The sequence below is a fragment of the Mustela nigripes genome, chromosome 2 (genome assembly GCF_022355385.1).
Source record: "Mustela nigripes isolate SB6536 chromosome 2, MUSNIG.SB6536, whole genome shotgun sequence".
Classification (NCBI taxonomy): Eukaryota; Metazoa; Chordata; class Mammalia; order Carnivora; family Mustelidae; genus Mustela; species Mustela nigripes.
The window spans coordinates 109,206,197-109,220,178 of record NC_081558.1 but is presented as its reverse complement, the minus strand read 5'-3'; the positions used below and the strand labels follow the sequence as shown (position 1 = coordinate 109,220,178).

The 13,982-nt window shown below is 41.5% G+C and overlaps 1 protein-coding gene across 12 annotated transcripts in view; it reads left to right on the top strand.

The window, feature by feature from the left end:
* The window catches only part of LPP (LIM domain containing preferred translocation partner in lipoma), a 662,033-nt gene that overhangs the window by 308,655 nt on the left and 339,396 nt on the right, over positions 1 to 13,982 (top strand). For 10 of the 12 annotated variants that reach the window (XM_059391291.1, XM_059391298.1, XM_059391300.1 and 7 more), the window contains one exon: positions 10,295 to 10,420. The exons of 1 other annotated variant lie outside the window; for it this stretch is intronic. In XM_059391291.1, the coding sequence (XP_059247274.1) occupies positions 10,295 to 10,420 (126 nt within the window). The remainder of the gene's footprint in view (positions 1 to 10,294; positions 10,421 to 13,982) is intronic. One more of the 12 variants, XM_059391292.1, reaches the window with a different exon arrangement.

Here is a 13,982-nt window from a genome sequence, read left to right as displayed (position 1 = left end):
CCCCAGTATCCGAGGTATGCTTGTGCCTCCTTTTTACACACACACACACGCACAAACGCACACACAGTGCAGAAGAGGCAGCTTGGTATAGTGTTTGCTAAACTATGTATGTAGGCTGACTGGCAAGGTAGCTCTTAAGGATCGTGTTTCTCCATCTGTAGCTTGCCTACAAGATCTGCCACAGTGATTTTTCGGGTATCTGCTGTAGCAGTGTTTCAGGGACATTACTGGAGGCAGTGGGGAGGCCCCCCACCCTCCAGGCAGAACCCCAGGTTTCCCCTGCCGTAGTTGTAGCCAGAGCTGCTCTGTTTTTATCTGTGTAAATCATGGGGTTCTGTGTGTAATTTCATTTTCAACAGAGGGTTCTTCTGATTTAAAAAGGGGTGGCACGTGTTTATTTTACTGTAGAATTACCTGCTTGTGGTTATTATGATTTGCATTTTATTGATTGATAGATAGCTAGCTAGATAGATAAATGTATTTTTCCATGTGATTATATAGGTATTCGCATGCAAATTGATCTTATTTTAATTGTAAGGAGCTACTTTAGGAGTAATTGTTTTAATTTTGTAAGAGTAGAATACAGTAGCAGTACTTCCAGAAGTGAATACACTGAAAAGTACATTTTGGGGGGTGGGTATTCTGTTGTTTTTGCTTTCTTCTCTGCATAGAGCTGGGAGAAGTGAGGCTGCTGGTGCGTACTGGGGCACAGACCACTTTACCGTGCCCCTGCTCTTATTTACAACTAAGTTAGCTTACACTCTGAATTGGCCCATCTCAGGTGGGTTTAGATCTGGTTGCAAGTGGGCAGTAATGATCAGGATGGGTGAGGTGTGAAATGTCAATATAGATCCAATGAGAGAACTGAAAAAAAATAAAAGAGGACCTAGAAGGCTCATTCCTCTCATTTTATAGAGGAAAAAGTTGAGTTTTAGGAAGCAAAAGTCTGTGCTTATGATTTCATAGGTAGACTTAGCTTCCCACTGTTGTCATTTGAGTAAGTGGGTCTTGTACTGGCTGGGGAACGGAGACCCCACAGAGTATCTCCATGTCAAGGAGTTTATCTCTAGAATCCATGTGGTGGGATCTGGCAGCAGAAGGTTCTGTGGTAGGGCCATCTCTCTTTGCTTTTCGTTCTTCTTCCCTCCCTTCCACTCCTCCCTCTTCCATCCTTGGCTTCTCCATTATTGGCATGTCTGTTACTCCCCACCTGCCCCCAGTAATTGGCTTCTTAACTTCTTGTGTGTTTTGACTATTAGTAATTAGCCACGATCATGATCTTCTTGGCTTACCATGACCACAGTTCATCCTCATGGTAGTTTTGTGACATGCGTCTTCATTCAAATTGATAAGGGAAGGAGTTTTATTAGCCCTTCTCATCTTTGTGTCATTGGCCCAAGGCTGGGTTCACCAGCCTGTTCATGGACCTTTGGCCAAGTGACCAGCCTTGTTTCTGTGGGTCACAGTGTTTTGAAGTGGAGTTACATGGTCCAGAATATGGATCTTTTGGCAAATAGCGATAGTGGTAGGACTGTTTCCTTTAAAGAATTGTGGGTTGGCCAAACATTTTCAACTTTGAGTGTGTTCATACTGAAAAATATGAGATGGTACGGAATGTGAAGGAAAAAAAAATTGAGGTATGAATCATGTCTAGTGTTTAAGTTTTACCTTGATGTTTTGCTTCAGCTATACGAGAACTATGGGAAACTCTCATTGTCTCCTATTGTTACCCTACTTTCGGTTTCTTCAGTGCTGTGTTCCCCGTTGCCAAGCTGTTACTCTTTTGAATCATAAAAATGTTGTCTCTATTTTGAACACAACAGAGTTTTCTCCAAAGATGGCTTTTTGTGGCACTTTTCACCACTGTCCTTATCCCGTGGGTAGATGAATCTTTTTAGATGCTAAAAAGACTGGCGTTTTAGCCCGATTTTGCCCATTAAGAAAGTGGAATAGTATTTTTGCCAGCCATTGGATAATAGGCTTCTTAGGGAAGGAGATTGCTTTTGTTTTTAAATCTCATCTTTTCCAAATGGTTTTACGAAGGGTCTCAAAGAACATAGTGTATTTGATACTACTAGGCAGATATGAAAGTAACATTATCCAGTAGACTGTAAACCCCTTGAGGTCAGCGATCAAGCCTGCATGCTTCTTAGCACAAACATTTCTTAGAGCAGCATGGGAGATATGTTCGTGCAAATCAGCAATGAGAGTTATACTATGACTATTGCTATCCCACGGAATTAGACAAAGAGCCAGTTATCAAGTCAGTAGGTTATCAGTAATATCTTCTTGGAGGAGAGTACATTTGATAAGGTGAGTGGATTTCAGAAAGGTATGCCGTTCAGCTAAATGAGTAGGAAAGAGTGTACACAGACATGAATTAAAGCACTTTTCCCCTCTCTTCCAGCATTTTGGGTCTCTTCAATAAAGTGACATTTCTCTTAGATAAAATAGGTCATATTTTCTGTAATTTTCACTACTGTATGCTGCCTGTCGACTCAACATTATCAGATCAGTGTGATAAGGGGACTTGTATTATTATATAGCATGGGGGATAATGGTAAGAAGCGGTGTTACTGTTTTCACTTTATTTTTATCCAGATCTTTGTTATCCATTATCTGGATTATCTCTTGGTATTTTCAAGGTGTTCGTTGTGTTAGGAATCTCCTCAGAGCAGTGGTTCTCAAAATGTGATCCTCAGTCCCTTGAGAACTTGTTAGAAATGTAAATTCTTGGGCTTCAGGGGACATACAGGGAATCCAAAACCCTGGCAGATGGATCCAGGAATCTGTGTTTCAACAAGCTCTCCAGGTGGTTCTACAACAGATGACAGTTTGAGAGCCCATGCTCTAAACTTGGTTCTTCATGGTTCATTTCTAACACCATCCTGGGTTAAGAAGCACAGGAGCCTCATCTAACAGAAGCTTTAGTCTCTGAGTTTACTTTGAATCCAGATGCTTTTAAAACTTACATACTCACTGTGACTGTCTCAGCCAAAGCATTTATTTTGAAGCTGTGTTCAAGGTAATAGTTGAGTAGCTACTGTTTATTGAATACTTAAGATGTGAGCAGTACTTGGCACATATAAATTCATTTAATCCTTATAACAGCAGCATGCAGAACTGAGGCCCAGAGAGTTTAGGTAGACTGCTTAATGTCACCAAACTGACAGGTGGCAGCTGTAGGTGTCTAACCCTGCAAGGCTGACACCAGAGGCTTTGCCACTACTCTTTGTGTGGTAGGGGAATTTCATAAAAACGATCACAAAGAAATTCATTGATTATATTCTTAGATTCGTTAGAGAGAGAGAAAGAGATGATAAATGATAGATATGTAGTTTTGTTGTTTATAGACCATACAGCTTTTTGGTATCCCTTTTGTTGTCACCGGCCATGTTCGTTTTTTTTCATTAATGTTAGAAATAAGGGAGTAATGAACCTCACCGACCCTAAAAGAAAATAAAAATGAAGTGAAATTCAGGCTGTATTATTAATACTTAATTCCACTGAAAAGAAAATCAAAATTGTGTGTGAAGGACAATGTGGTTCATATACACTATGGAGTATTACGCCTCCATCAGAAAGGACGAATACCCAACTTTTGTAGCAACATGGACGGGACTGGAAGAGATTATGCTGAGTGAAATAAGTCAAGCAGAGTGAGTCAATTATCATATGGTTTCACTTATTTGTGGAGCATATCAAAAAGCATGAGGACATGTGGAGTTAGAGAGAAGGGGGTTGGGGTAAATTGGAAGGGGAGGTGAATCACGAGAGACTATGGACTCTGAAAAACAATCTGAGGGGTTTGAAGTGGCGGAGGGGTGGGAGGTTGGGTTACCAGGTGATGGGTATTATAGAGGGCACGGATTGCATGGAGCACTGGGTGTGGTGAAAAAATAATGAATACTGTTATGCTGAAAATAAATAAATAAATTAATTTAAAAAAAATGTACTGTTCTGTGTTCCTAGCCTTTTAGGGTTTCCTGAGATGAGATAGTTTTATATTTCTAAGTTACCTGGGTTTTTGTTTTTTTTTTTTTCCCCCCTAATGAATCACAAAAGGAAGCCAAAGCTTGGGTCCTATTGGGATTCCCTTGGTGTTACACATGATCTGCTCAAGATCCCTGTGCGTTGGGAAACATGGTTTTTAAATATCATCGATTTAGCACATTGAACATCCAAGTTTAATTCTCTGATGATTTGGTTTCTTTCACAGATGTGCTTTTGAGCGGTCACATAAAAGTCTTGGCCCTTTAGGTGTGTCATTATGATTGCTTGGCCACCTCAAAGATTCTGGGCATTGCTAAGGATGAGTGTGATACTGGGTATGGGCTCTAATTCTAGGAAGTAAACTTCCTAGGACAGACAATGGTTCTTAATTAGTTAGACCATTCCCCTGAATCCCTTGTTCCTCTTAACAGCCTGAATAGGAACTCTCTTTTTAACACTCTTGATTTGATCAGGTGGTTCCTGATGTTTTTTCATAGCAGAGGACTTCCTGGTTTGTCCTCCTACCCTACTTCAAAACGGAAATGAATACTTAACAAATGACTTGTTATTATGCTATGCAAAATGCACTGGTTTCCACTCATTAACAGTGAACACTGTCCCCATTTTGCACCCACTGATGCAGTAATCAGTCCAAGCAAGGACCATCTCTGGGTGCTAAAACCTTTGGGAGGAAGGTTCCTTTTTTTTCTTTTTAAAACTTTTTTGTTTTGTTCTAAGATTTTATTTATTTATTTATTTATTTATTTAGAGAGAATGAGCATGAGAGGGGAGAAGATCAGAGGGAGAAGCAGACTCTCTGCAGAGCTGGGAGCCCTATGTGGGACTCGATCCTGGGACTCTGGGACCATGACCTGAGCCAAAGGCAGTGGCTTAACTAACAGAGCCACCCAGGTGCCCCAGGGGAAAGGTTCTTGATGAGCAGAATAATGGCAGGGTTTTAAAGTGTCACCTCACAGATAATTTATTGATTGAAAAGGGAAGAAAGCAACTTTTACAATGAAGAACTCTGGTAGAAACCACCTTAATCAAGGCATCGAATTTGATATCACTAAACCAAGCCCAGCTGTCATCCTGAGCTTCCTATTGTGAGGTGGTGGGAAGGACCCAGCTTTGTGCACATAATATTCTTGTCCAACTTGTTTTAATCCACCTCTCATCATTAGACAAAGCAAGATTGTTGAACTTTTTATAAGACACCTGGCCTGAATTCTTAGTCAGTTTCATGAAAGATAAAAATAGGCTGGGAGGGAGGGCGGAGGGGAGAGTGTAGAACTGTCATCTCAGGGTGTGATCTTCGATTGGGTTCTGGATGGAAAGTACTAACAATAAATAAGAGGGCATTACTGAGATTGCTGGTGAATGTGAGTATGTGGCACATTGGAAAATTCTACACCCGCGGGTACCGGTGTGCCTCAGTCAGTTGAGCATCCACCTCTTGATCTCAGCTCAGGTTTTGATCTCAGGGGCATGAGTTCAAGCCCCATGTTGGGCTCAGCATGGAGCCTACGTTAAAAAAAAAAAAAATCCACACCTGTTACACTTCCCAGGCGTGATCATGGTACAAGGAGTTCCTAGGAGATGTAAGCCAAAGTATACGGGGGAGGGGCGGTTTGCCAACTTCTTTCAAGTGGTTTAGCTACAATAACAAATGGAACAAATAAATGTATTTGTTACGAGAGAGAGAGAGAGAGAGAGAGAGAGAGACAAAGAGAGAGAAAGAGAGAATGCAAGAGCAAATAAGTATGGCAAAGTGTTGGTTATTGATCATCTGTGGGAAAGGTATGCATGTGGGTGGAGTTCAACTTTCCTGTGAGGGTTTTTTTTTTTTTTTTTTTTTTTTTTAAGTAAAGACCTTTGGATATAAAGAATGAGTAAATGCAAGTAAATACTCTTTCCTAATTCAATGCGGTCACTGCTTGTCTATCACCTGTAGTTCATGGATAAGCAGTGTGTGGGCAAAAATGTTACCCATTTCAAGTCGGACTCTTGGAAATAGGCTTCCATGCTATACACTTTGGTTCCTGGCTCTGCTTTCTAGTCTGTTCTTATGTGTTTGCACTGGGAAAGTCATCACCCTATAATTCTGCTCGTGGCATGATGAATTACGATTTTCCAGGTTATAATAAGCCCCAGTTGTGGTTTGGTGAGTTTTGTCGCAGAAATTTTTATTGAATGAATGAAAATAAATACCTTATAGAAAATAATATCCTATGGATGGCTAACTCATGTGGGTTTTAGAGCCATTAGCGAGTGAACAGAACAGGCACTGGACTCCATTGGGATCCAGCCTTGGGTCCTCGCCTCCCACCTGCACACCCCAGGCTGCTCCGGCGCCTGCCTCTGCGTGGGTATGACCTAGCAGCTCCCCCCGCAACTCTCAGTTTGTTTCGTGAGATTAGGAGCCTCTTATGGTTTGTCTCCCTCCTGATCCCATCTTGTTTCATATTTTTTTCCTTCTGCACCCCCAAGTCCCCCACTTTGCCTTTCAACTTCCTCATATCAGGGAGATGGTGTGATAATTGTCTTTCTCTGATTGACTTATTTCACTCAGCATAATACCCTCTAGTTCCATCCACGTTGTCACAAATGGCAAGATTTCATTCCTTTTGATGCCTGTATAGTATTCCATTGTATATATACACACACCACATCTTCTTTATCCATAGAAAAAGGGTTTTAAGCCAAGCACCAGGGGAATCTTCCTTAGTGTTACTGGGCCTTGAGCAGGTAATTGTAAGGCTGAAGTGATAGGAAGTTAGGAAGACATGTTGCTAAGCATGTACCATTCTGTGAGTTGGTCGTAAGACGATTGCCTCTGAGATGTAACATAGATTGTTGAGAGTAGAAGGACTGTTCCTGCCTCTACAGGTTTCGTAGAGGAGACAACCAAGAGGAACAGTGGTGGAGGAAATGGCAGTACTTCCATTATTTGAACTGAGGCATAAAACAGAGACACAGCTGTGAGAAAGAGACCTGTTCTAATCTATGATGGGGTTTGAAATGTGGCAGCAGAGCTCTTATCGGAAGGTCAGGCTGGGCAGCAAGGGGTTGGGGGTCATTGTGCACAATCACATAGCACTGGGCTGGGGTTTGTTCAATTATGTCAACCTTCTAGGAGGAACTAAAAATGGGGAGTAGTCCCAACATGGAGGGAAGAGAGGATAAGGAGGCTAGATACCAACTGAAGCCTTGCATGTACAGGCTCGCTAAGCACTGTAATTACTTGTTCCATTGTATAGTTCAGGCTGATTCTGCGACTTTTGAGTCTCTGTTGTTAGGTACCCCAGTACTTAAGAGCATGGGCAATTGATGTACTTTCTACTGCCGTTAAAGTACAGATGTTGAAGACCTGATTCTGTCTCTTCACTGATACCCCAAGGGGACACTTAATGAATGATGCTCCCTTTAAGAAGAATAATTAACAATAGCTATATTATTCATATTAATTTATAGTTACTGGTTACTATAATTAGTGCTATTTAAGAAAATGATCGTAATTATAGCACTTTACAATTTACAAAGTATTTTCCCATCCATTTTCTTATCAGAATCTTGTAACATCCCTCTGGCTTAGGTAGGGCAGGTGAGGGGGAGGAAACTATGGCCCAGAGAAGCATTTAACCAGTCCTCCACCCCTACCAATATATTATGCTGCCTGTGAAGCTATGGAAATACATAATAGGAGAATCAGATTCACGTAGTTCTCTGTCGCCTTCCCAAACGCTAATGTCCCATCTTTTCATGTTGTGCCAGGACCCATTCCCCAGGATGTTTACATGAATGTTAAATTTTAAAGGGGCTTTATGCCTTATGATAGTGCCATATTTCATAGTTATTACTGCTCAGTGGGATAAGTGAGATCACCTCTGATTGAGGGACTAACACTCTGAAAAATTATCTTCCTAGGATAGAGACCCATGGGCCACAAGGGCTTGGTCAAACTGGAAATTCAGACCTTGAGAAAACATAGCCCACCTGCTATTATTACTGTTTTCCATTTTTGGCTATGGCAAGCGAGCAGAGGAAAATCCATTTTCTCAAGGGTGACCTACAAATCTGGGCCATACAGCAGCGATATAAAGACACACACAGATGTGCACACACATGTATTCTGGGATTTTGATTCGCTTTCTAGAACATATTGTATATTCCATATACAAGAGTAGCCCCTCCCCAGTCGTGCCTCTAGCCGTGTTCACCCAAAAGATGGTGGATATGAGAAAGTTTACTGATGACTTGTGACAGAGTCTCTCACTACCCATTCATTTATTTACTCAAAGAATTTATTGAACACTTCCATGATTAGGACCCGAGCAAGATTCTGGGGAAACAGCGAGGAGCAAAATGGACAGAATCCTATCTTCATGAAGTGTGTGTTCTCTTCAGCAGACTGACAATAGACAGCCAAATACATATAAAAGATACTGTTAGATGATAGATATTATAATAGATAGATATTATGAGAAAAATACACAAGTCGGGGTGAGGGGTCAGAGTGCTATACTAGGGTCATAGAAATACACTCAGAACCAGAAAATGATGAGGACACTATGTTAGATAATGAGATAAATGTTACCCCTATTTATCGAGAGCTCACCAGTAAGGATGCCACTGCCTCTGGGACCGTCAACAGTCTGCTTTTGGCTCCATGGGGCTGGGCCATGACTTCATAGATGTTGATGTTATCAGTATGCCTGGAACAGATCAGGTCCAGAGGGATGAACTCACGGAAGCTAAATTCACAAGAGACTGACAGACACACCAGATCCTATTATATCTCTTTTCTGCAGAGACTTAAAGTTAAGTTCCAGGAGTCAGGAAAGGTGGGTTGGTGAGCAAGCTACTAGAGGAAAAAGAGTGAGTGATATTAATTAGCAATACTGTTACGCTGTTGTTACTCAAGGCAGTGTACTCACTAACATTTACTTAGAGGATTATAATATTTAATGTTAGCTTGTCAGGGTACCCTATTTTTTGTTGTTGCTGGGGATATTCTGGTTTCTTGGTCAATGCTTTTTCTAAATCTGGTTTCTTGGTCAATGCTTTTTCTAAACTCTTTCACACCCTATCCTGATATTTAATGGCCTTAGATAGTTCAACAAAGTTGATTAGATTATAGCAATTTCCCATCATTTCATTTTGATTGGGTCTTGCTATAGAGACACTTTGGTTTCTTTCTTTCTTTCTTTCTTTCTTTTTTTTTATATATAGATTTTAGTTTATTTGTCAGAGAGAGGGAGAGAGAGAGAGTGAGCACGTGCCTAAGCAGGGGGAATGGCAGGCAGACTGAGAAGCAAGCTCTCTGCTGAGCAAGGAGGAGCCTGATCTGGGACTCGATCCCAGGACCCTGCGATCATGACCTGAGCTGAAGGCAGACGTTTAACCAACTGAGCCTCCCAGGCACCCAGCACTTTGGTTTTTTCATGGAGTCCTAAGAGACACTCTCAATACAGTCCACAATCAGTATGCTTTGTCACCTTAAAATATTATTTTAACTCACCCCGCTTCCAAATCTAAGGACCGTCTCAGTTTTTGTTTCCTTGCCTTAACCTCTAGGCAGACTGTTGGCTTGTTTTCCCCAAGCCTGTCCAGGATTCCTGGGAATGCCCTTGTGACTGCGTCTTGCCCTCCACTCACCTCCTGTGCTTCTAAGTGTAGGTGGAGACTGGTACTTGTGATAACTCGGGGTATTGATGGGTGAGGTTCATAGATCTCCAGCTGTATCATCCGTGACCACTGCCACATGCTTCATCTGCAGTCCCTTGGCCAGAAATCTGAGCAGACCCTTTCTAGGGCCCTTTGAAAGTGCATTGCTTAGAATGCACTGTGTCTCTCTCACAGACACATCTAATATCCACACTTAGCTGATTCCTCTTCCTAGACCTTCAGTCTCCCGCCTGTGCCCTGTCCTGCTCCAACTCAAATGCTGTCATTCTGTGTGATGGTTTCTGAATACAAAGAACTTGTAATATCCCCCCCAGTTGAATCTGCTCGTTCAGCATGGGGGTAGAGATGTTTATTTCCTTTTACTTGTAAATAACAAAAAACATACAAATAAAGCCTCTAATGGGTATGATTTTAGGCAAATCACTTCATATCTTCCAGTTTTCTTATTTGTCAAAATAGGATAATTCTACTTCACATTTTGTAAAAGCTAAAATAAACGAAGTGCAAAAAAGCTTGGACAAAACCACACTGTAATTCAAGAGATTTGCACGCAGACTGATATCCCTAGATGCTGGAGATGTTTTTTTGGGTAACGTGTCTCTGTTTCTTCTAGCAGGGAAATCCTGGAGGCAAGACCCTTGAGGAGAGGCGTTCGAGCCTGGATGCTGAGATAGACTCGCTGACTAGCATCTTGGCTGACCTTGAGTGCAGCTCCCCCTACAAACCTAGGCCCCCACAGGTAAGAGCCTTCTGTAAACGAGTCCGCACTGCAGGCCACCCAGAGTCCACAATGATGTGAGAGAACAGGTTGCATCTTGTTGCCCTTCCATTCCTGTGTGATCTTCTCAGAATTAGTGTTCTACCTTGTCTTTTTTTTTTTTTTTAAAGTATCAACGTATGTTTGTTGACAGAAACTTCTTCAATTGAATTTACAAGGTTTTTTTTTTTTTTTAAGGAACGCAAGAACATTACACAAAAATGCCGTGAAAATTACACCCTCTCTTATTTTATTGCTCTGCCCTCTTTCTGGTTTTCCCTAGGAGGGGTATTTTGTAATATGTTGGTATAGTATTCACAGATACAGTTTAGCATGGCTAGGTTCAAGTTACGGTGAGGGCTCTGTCTTCCATAAAGAAATCCTTTATATTGGGTTTTGAGGTGGTGTCTGTACTGAGGGGGTTCTTGTACGTAATGCTCTGAGGGACATATTCATGTCCATTTTCTCTGGAGTTCTTTCCCTGTCTCAGACTCCTCAGGGTGGATTTCTACAATGAGGAGCATGACCCCTTACTTTTCTTTCCAAAGGTTGTAAATGGCTTCTATGGGCATCAACACTTTGGAAATACATATTTCTCCTCCATCTCACCAGAATTAGCCATAGCAATTAGAATCTGTATTTTCAGTGCAAACAGAGCCTTGTCATTAGCTCTTCTGTGCATTTCTTTGCTCCCTTTGGGGCTCGGCTCTTTCTCGGCTCTTCAATTTGCTACCTACATCACAGAATTTGATCTTCCATTGTTGTGGATCATCGTGTCTCTCTCAGGTCTCAAGGGAGCCATGGTAGATCTCTTCAAGGGCTTCTGAGTCCTCAGAAGACAGCAGGCAGAGCTCTAGGTGCAAACATGGGACTGGCACTGCTGTCACTGTTGACTCGTGTAATGTTTGCTTGGTACGTGACAGTGCGTATGGCACTCTGAAGCTTGCTTGATACATGACAGTGTGTGTGGCACTCTGAAGCTCGCTCTGGTTCTTGGGCAACAGCTCCTGCATTCACAGGGATTCTTTCACAAGCTAAAGGCCGATCTGGCCTCTCCTCCGTCAGTCATTTCCACACAGAAGATGCCAGTCCTTTCCTCATTAGACATATTCCCATTACCTTTTCTAGACACATCATGGGGCTGTCCGCCCTGTGGGGCACAAGGCAAAATACCGGAGCCTAGTGGTTCCTCAGCTGTCTTGGCTCTATCAGGTCTGTCAGTGGTGGAAGAGCATTTCATTTCTGTTAACATGCCCTGAGCAGCCAGTGTGGAGCAGGCACTCTGGTCTTTGGGGGGAACTGTTGGGAGAAGGAAAGTGAATCAGCGAAAGGGAGGAGAAAGAACCAAGCTGCCATCTTCCAAGGGCCCATGATTTTAGAAGTCCTACTCTGGCAGATATGGTGGAAGCCCACGAATGTGGCAGACTCTGAGAAGGTTTTTCAGAGAACCTGCATGTTCAGCGGCAGGGTGCCGTGTTGGGGGCCAGAAGGGAGAATAGTTTGAGCTGGAAAGCAGGAAGGTCCAGGTGCCTTCAGGGCACTGCAAGCGACTGGGTGGCTGCAGAGGGTGCCACTGAAGGTGGGCTCTCGGACGAGAAGTTTCCCTGTTGAGAGCCCATGGACACCGTTGAAAGCTGGATTAATTTCTGGCCTGTTGCTTCTAAAGATAATGGGGAATATTTGAAAGTTCTCAAACAGGGGGATATTTAAAATTCATTCTAGAAAAAAACAAAAGCAAAAACATAGAAATGAGACCAACTCTGGAAGGTCCAGGAGGGTGAGCCCTAGTCTGAGAATGATTATTCAACAAGCCTTACTTCCTTCGTCGTCCCTGGCCATCGTTTGATGTTAAAGGTTTTTCCTATTCCACCCAACACATACCTCAAGTCCAGTTTCTTGGGATAGTTAGACCATGGACTTTACAGGAGGACTTACCTGTCCTGTGCTTAAATACCTCTATTCCCCACTGCACCAACCTACCTTTCTGTAATAGGGCTTTTCTTTAGTCTTTGTTATTGTTGTTGTTTTTTATCTCCTAAATTCTTATACCCTGATATATACTGGGGATGTTTTGCTTAGAGGTTTTTGCTTAATATAGGTTTCTTTCTTTCAGACTATGTCTATGCATGCCTCCCATAAATTGCTACATTTTAATGGGTTAGTTAGCAGCTACCATTTTGCTTGAGCCATCTTACTGTGCACGCAAACTCATAATCCCTGATGTTTGGACAGTACTTTATTGTTTGTAAAGTGCTTTCACATATGTTCTTGCTTGAGTAACATACAGATGCCTCAACTTTAAGACACAGAGGGTGTGCTTAGTTCATGGCTGAGGAAACAAAAGATGTGGCAGGTAAGTGACATGTCTCAGGACATATGACGATAGTGTGGGCCCAGCGGGACCTTGACTTTTGTGTGTGTTTGGTTGTAAGTTCTAGAACAAGATTGAGGATGCCAGGGTTTTTTTGTTTTGTTTTGTTTTGGTTTTGTGTTTGATCTTTGTTTTGTTTTGTTGTGTTTTGTTTTAGCCAATGACAAAACTATGAAATTAATCATATGAGTAACAGTATCCCTTAAAAATGGCTTCTCATAAAAAAATAAAACATTTAGAAGGTTAAAGAAGCTAATAATGATGACCCTTAAATAGAAGAGGTTGAGGATTAGGAGAAAATCTAGTTTCAATATGCCTATTCCATTCAGAATGTAAGGAGTTGATTTTTTCTAACTTTTTTTCTTTTTTATTATTCAGACTCAGGAAAGTAAGGGTTAATTGGGAGATACATCTCATTCTTCTGAATTACCTTCACTCTGGTGGAACTGAATTAGATGTGTTCGTATTTATTGGTTAACATAATTATGGGCTGTGAGAACAATAATCACACACTAAAAATATATTAAAAAAAATTATGTGTCAAGAGATGATGCTTGCAGGAGACGGTGTTGTGTTGTAATTAAAAGGTACTTGGAAAGTCCTAGAAATGTAGACTGTTAATGCCCAACTTTGATGTTTCCATTTTTGATACAAAGCAAATTACAGAATCTGTTGAGTCATCCAAGTACTTAAAGTAGGCTAGTAGGTCCATGGTTTCTCATTATTTAAGCATGTGTTATATGCTTACCCAAGCCCACCTCTGTTAGGCTGCATTGACTAATGGATCTAAGGAAAATGATGATAGATGTGAAGTATTTGCAGACAGAGAGGTCCAAAGGAGCCCTATAACTTTAAAAAATGCCTGAGCCAGGTGGTGGGTATTATGGAGGGCACGTATTGCATGGAGCATTGGGTGTGGTGCATAAACAATGAATTCCGTTATGTTGAAAAGAAATTTTCTAAAAATGCCCGAGCTATTAAAAATATATTTTATGGGACATTTTCCTCCCTTTCCCAGGGGACTTTTTTGTGCTCTAGGATTTCCCAATTTTAGTTCTGTGTGTTTATTTATCCATTTTTTAATTTTGGGAAATTTGACTTAATTCTGCATATCCATTCACTCACCTAACATTGAGATCCCACTGTGAATTAGGCATTGGAAATATAAAGATC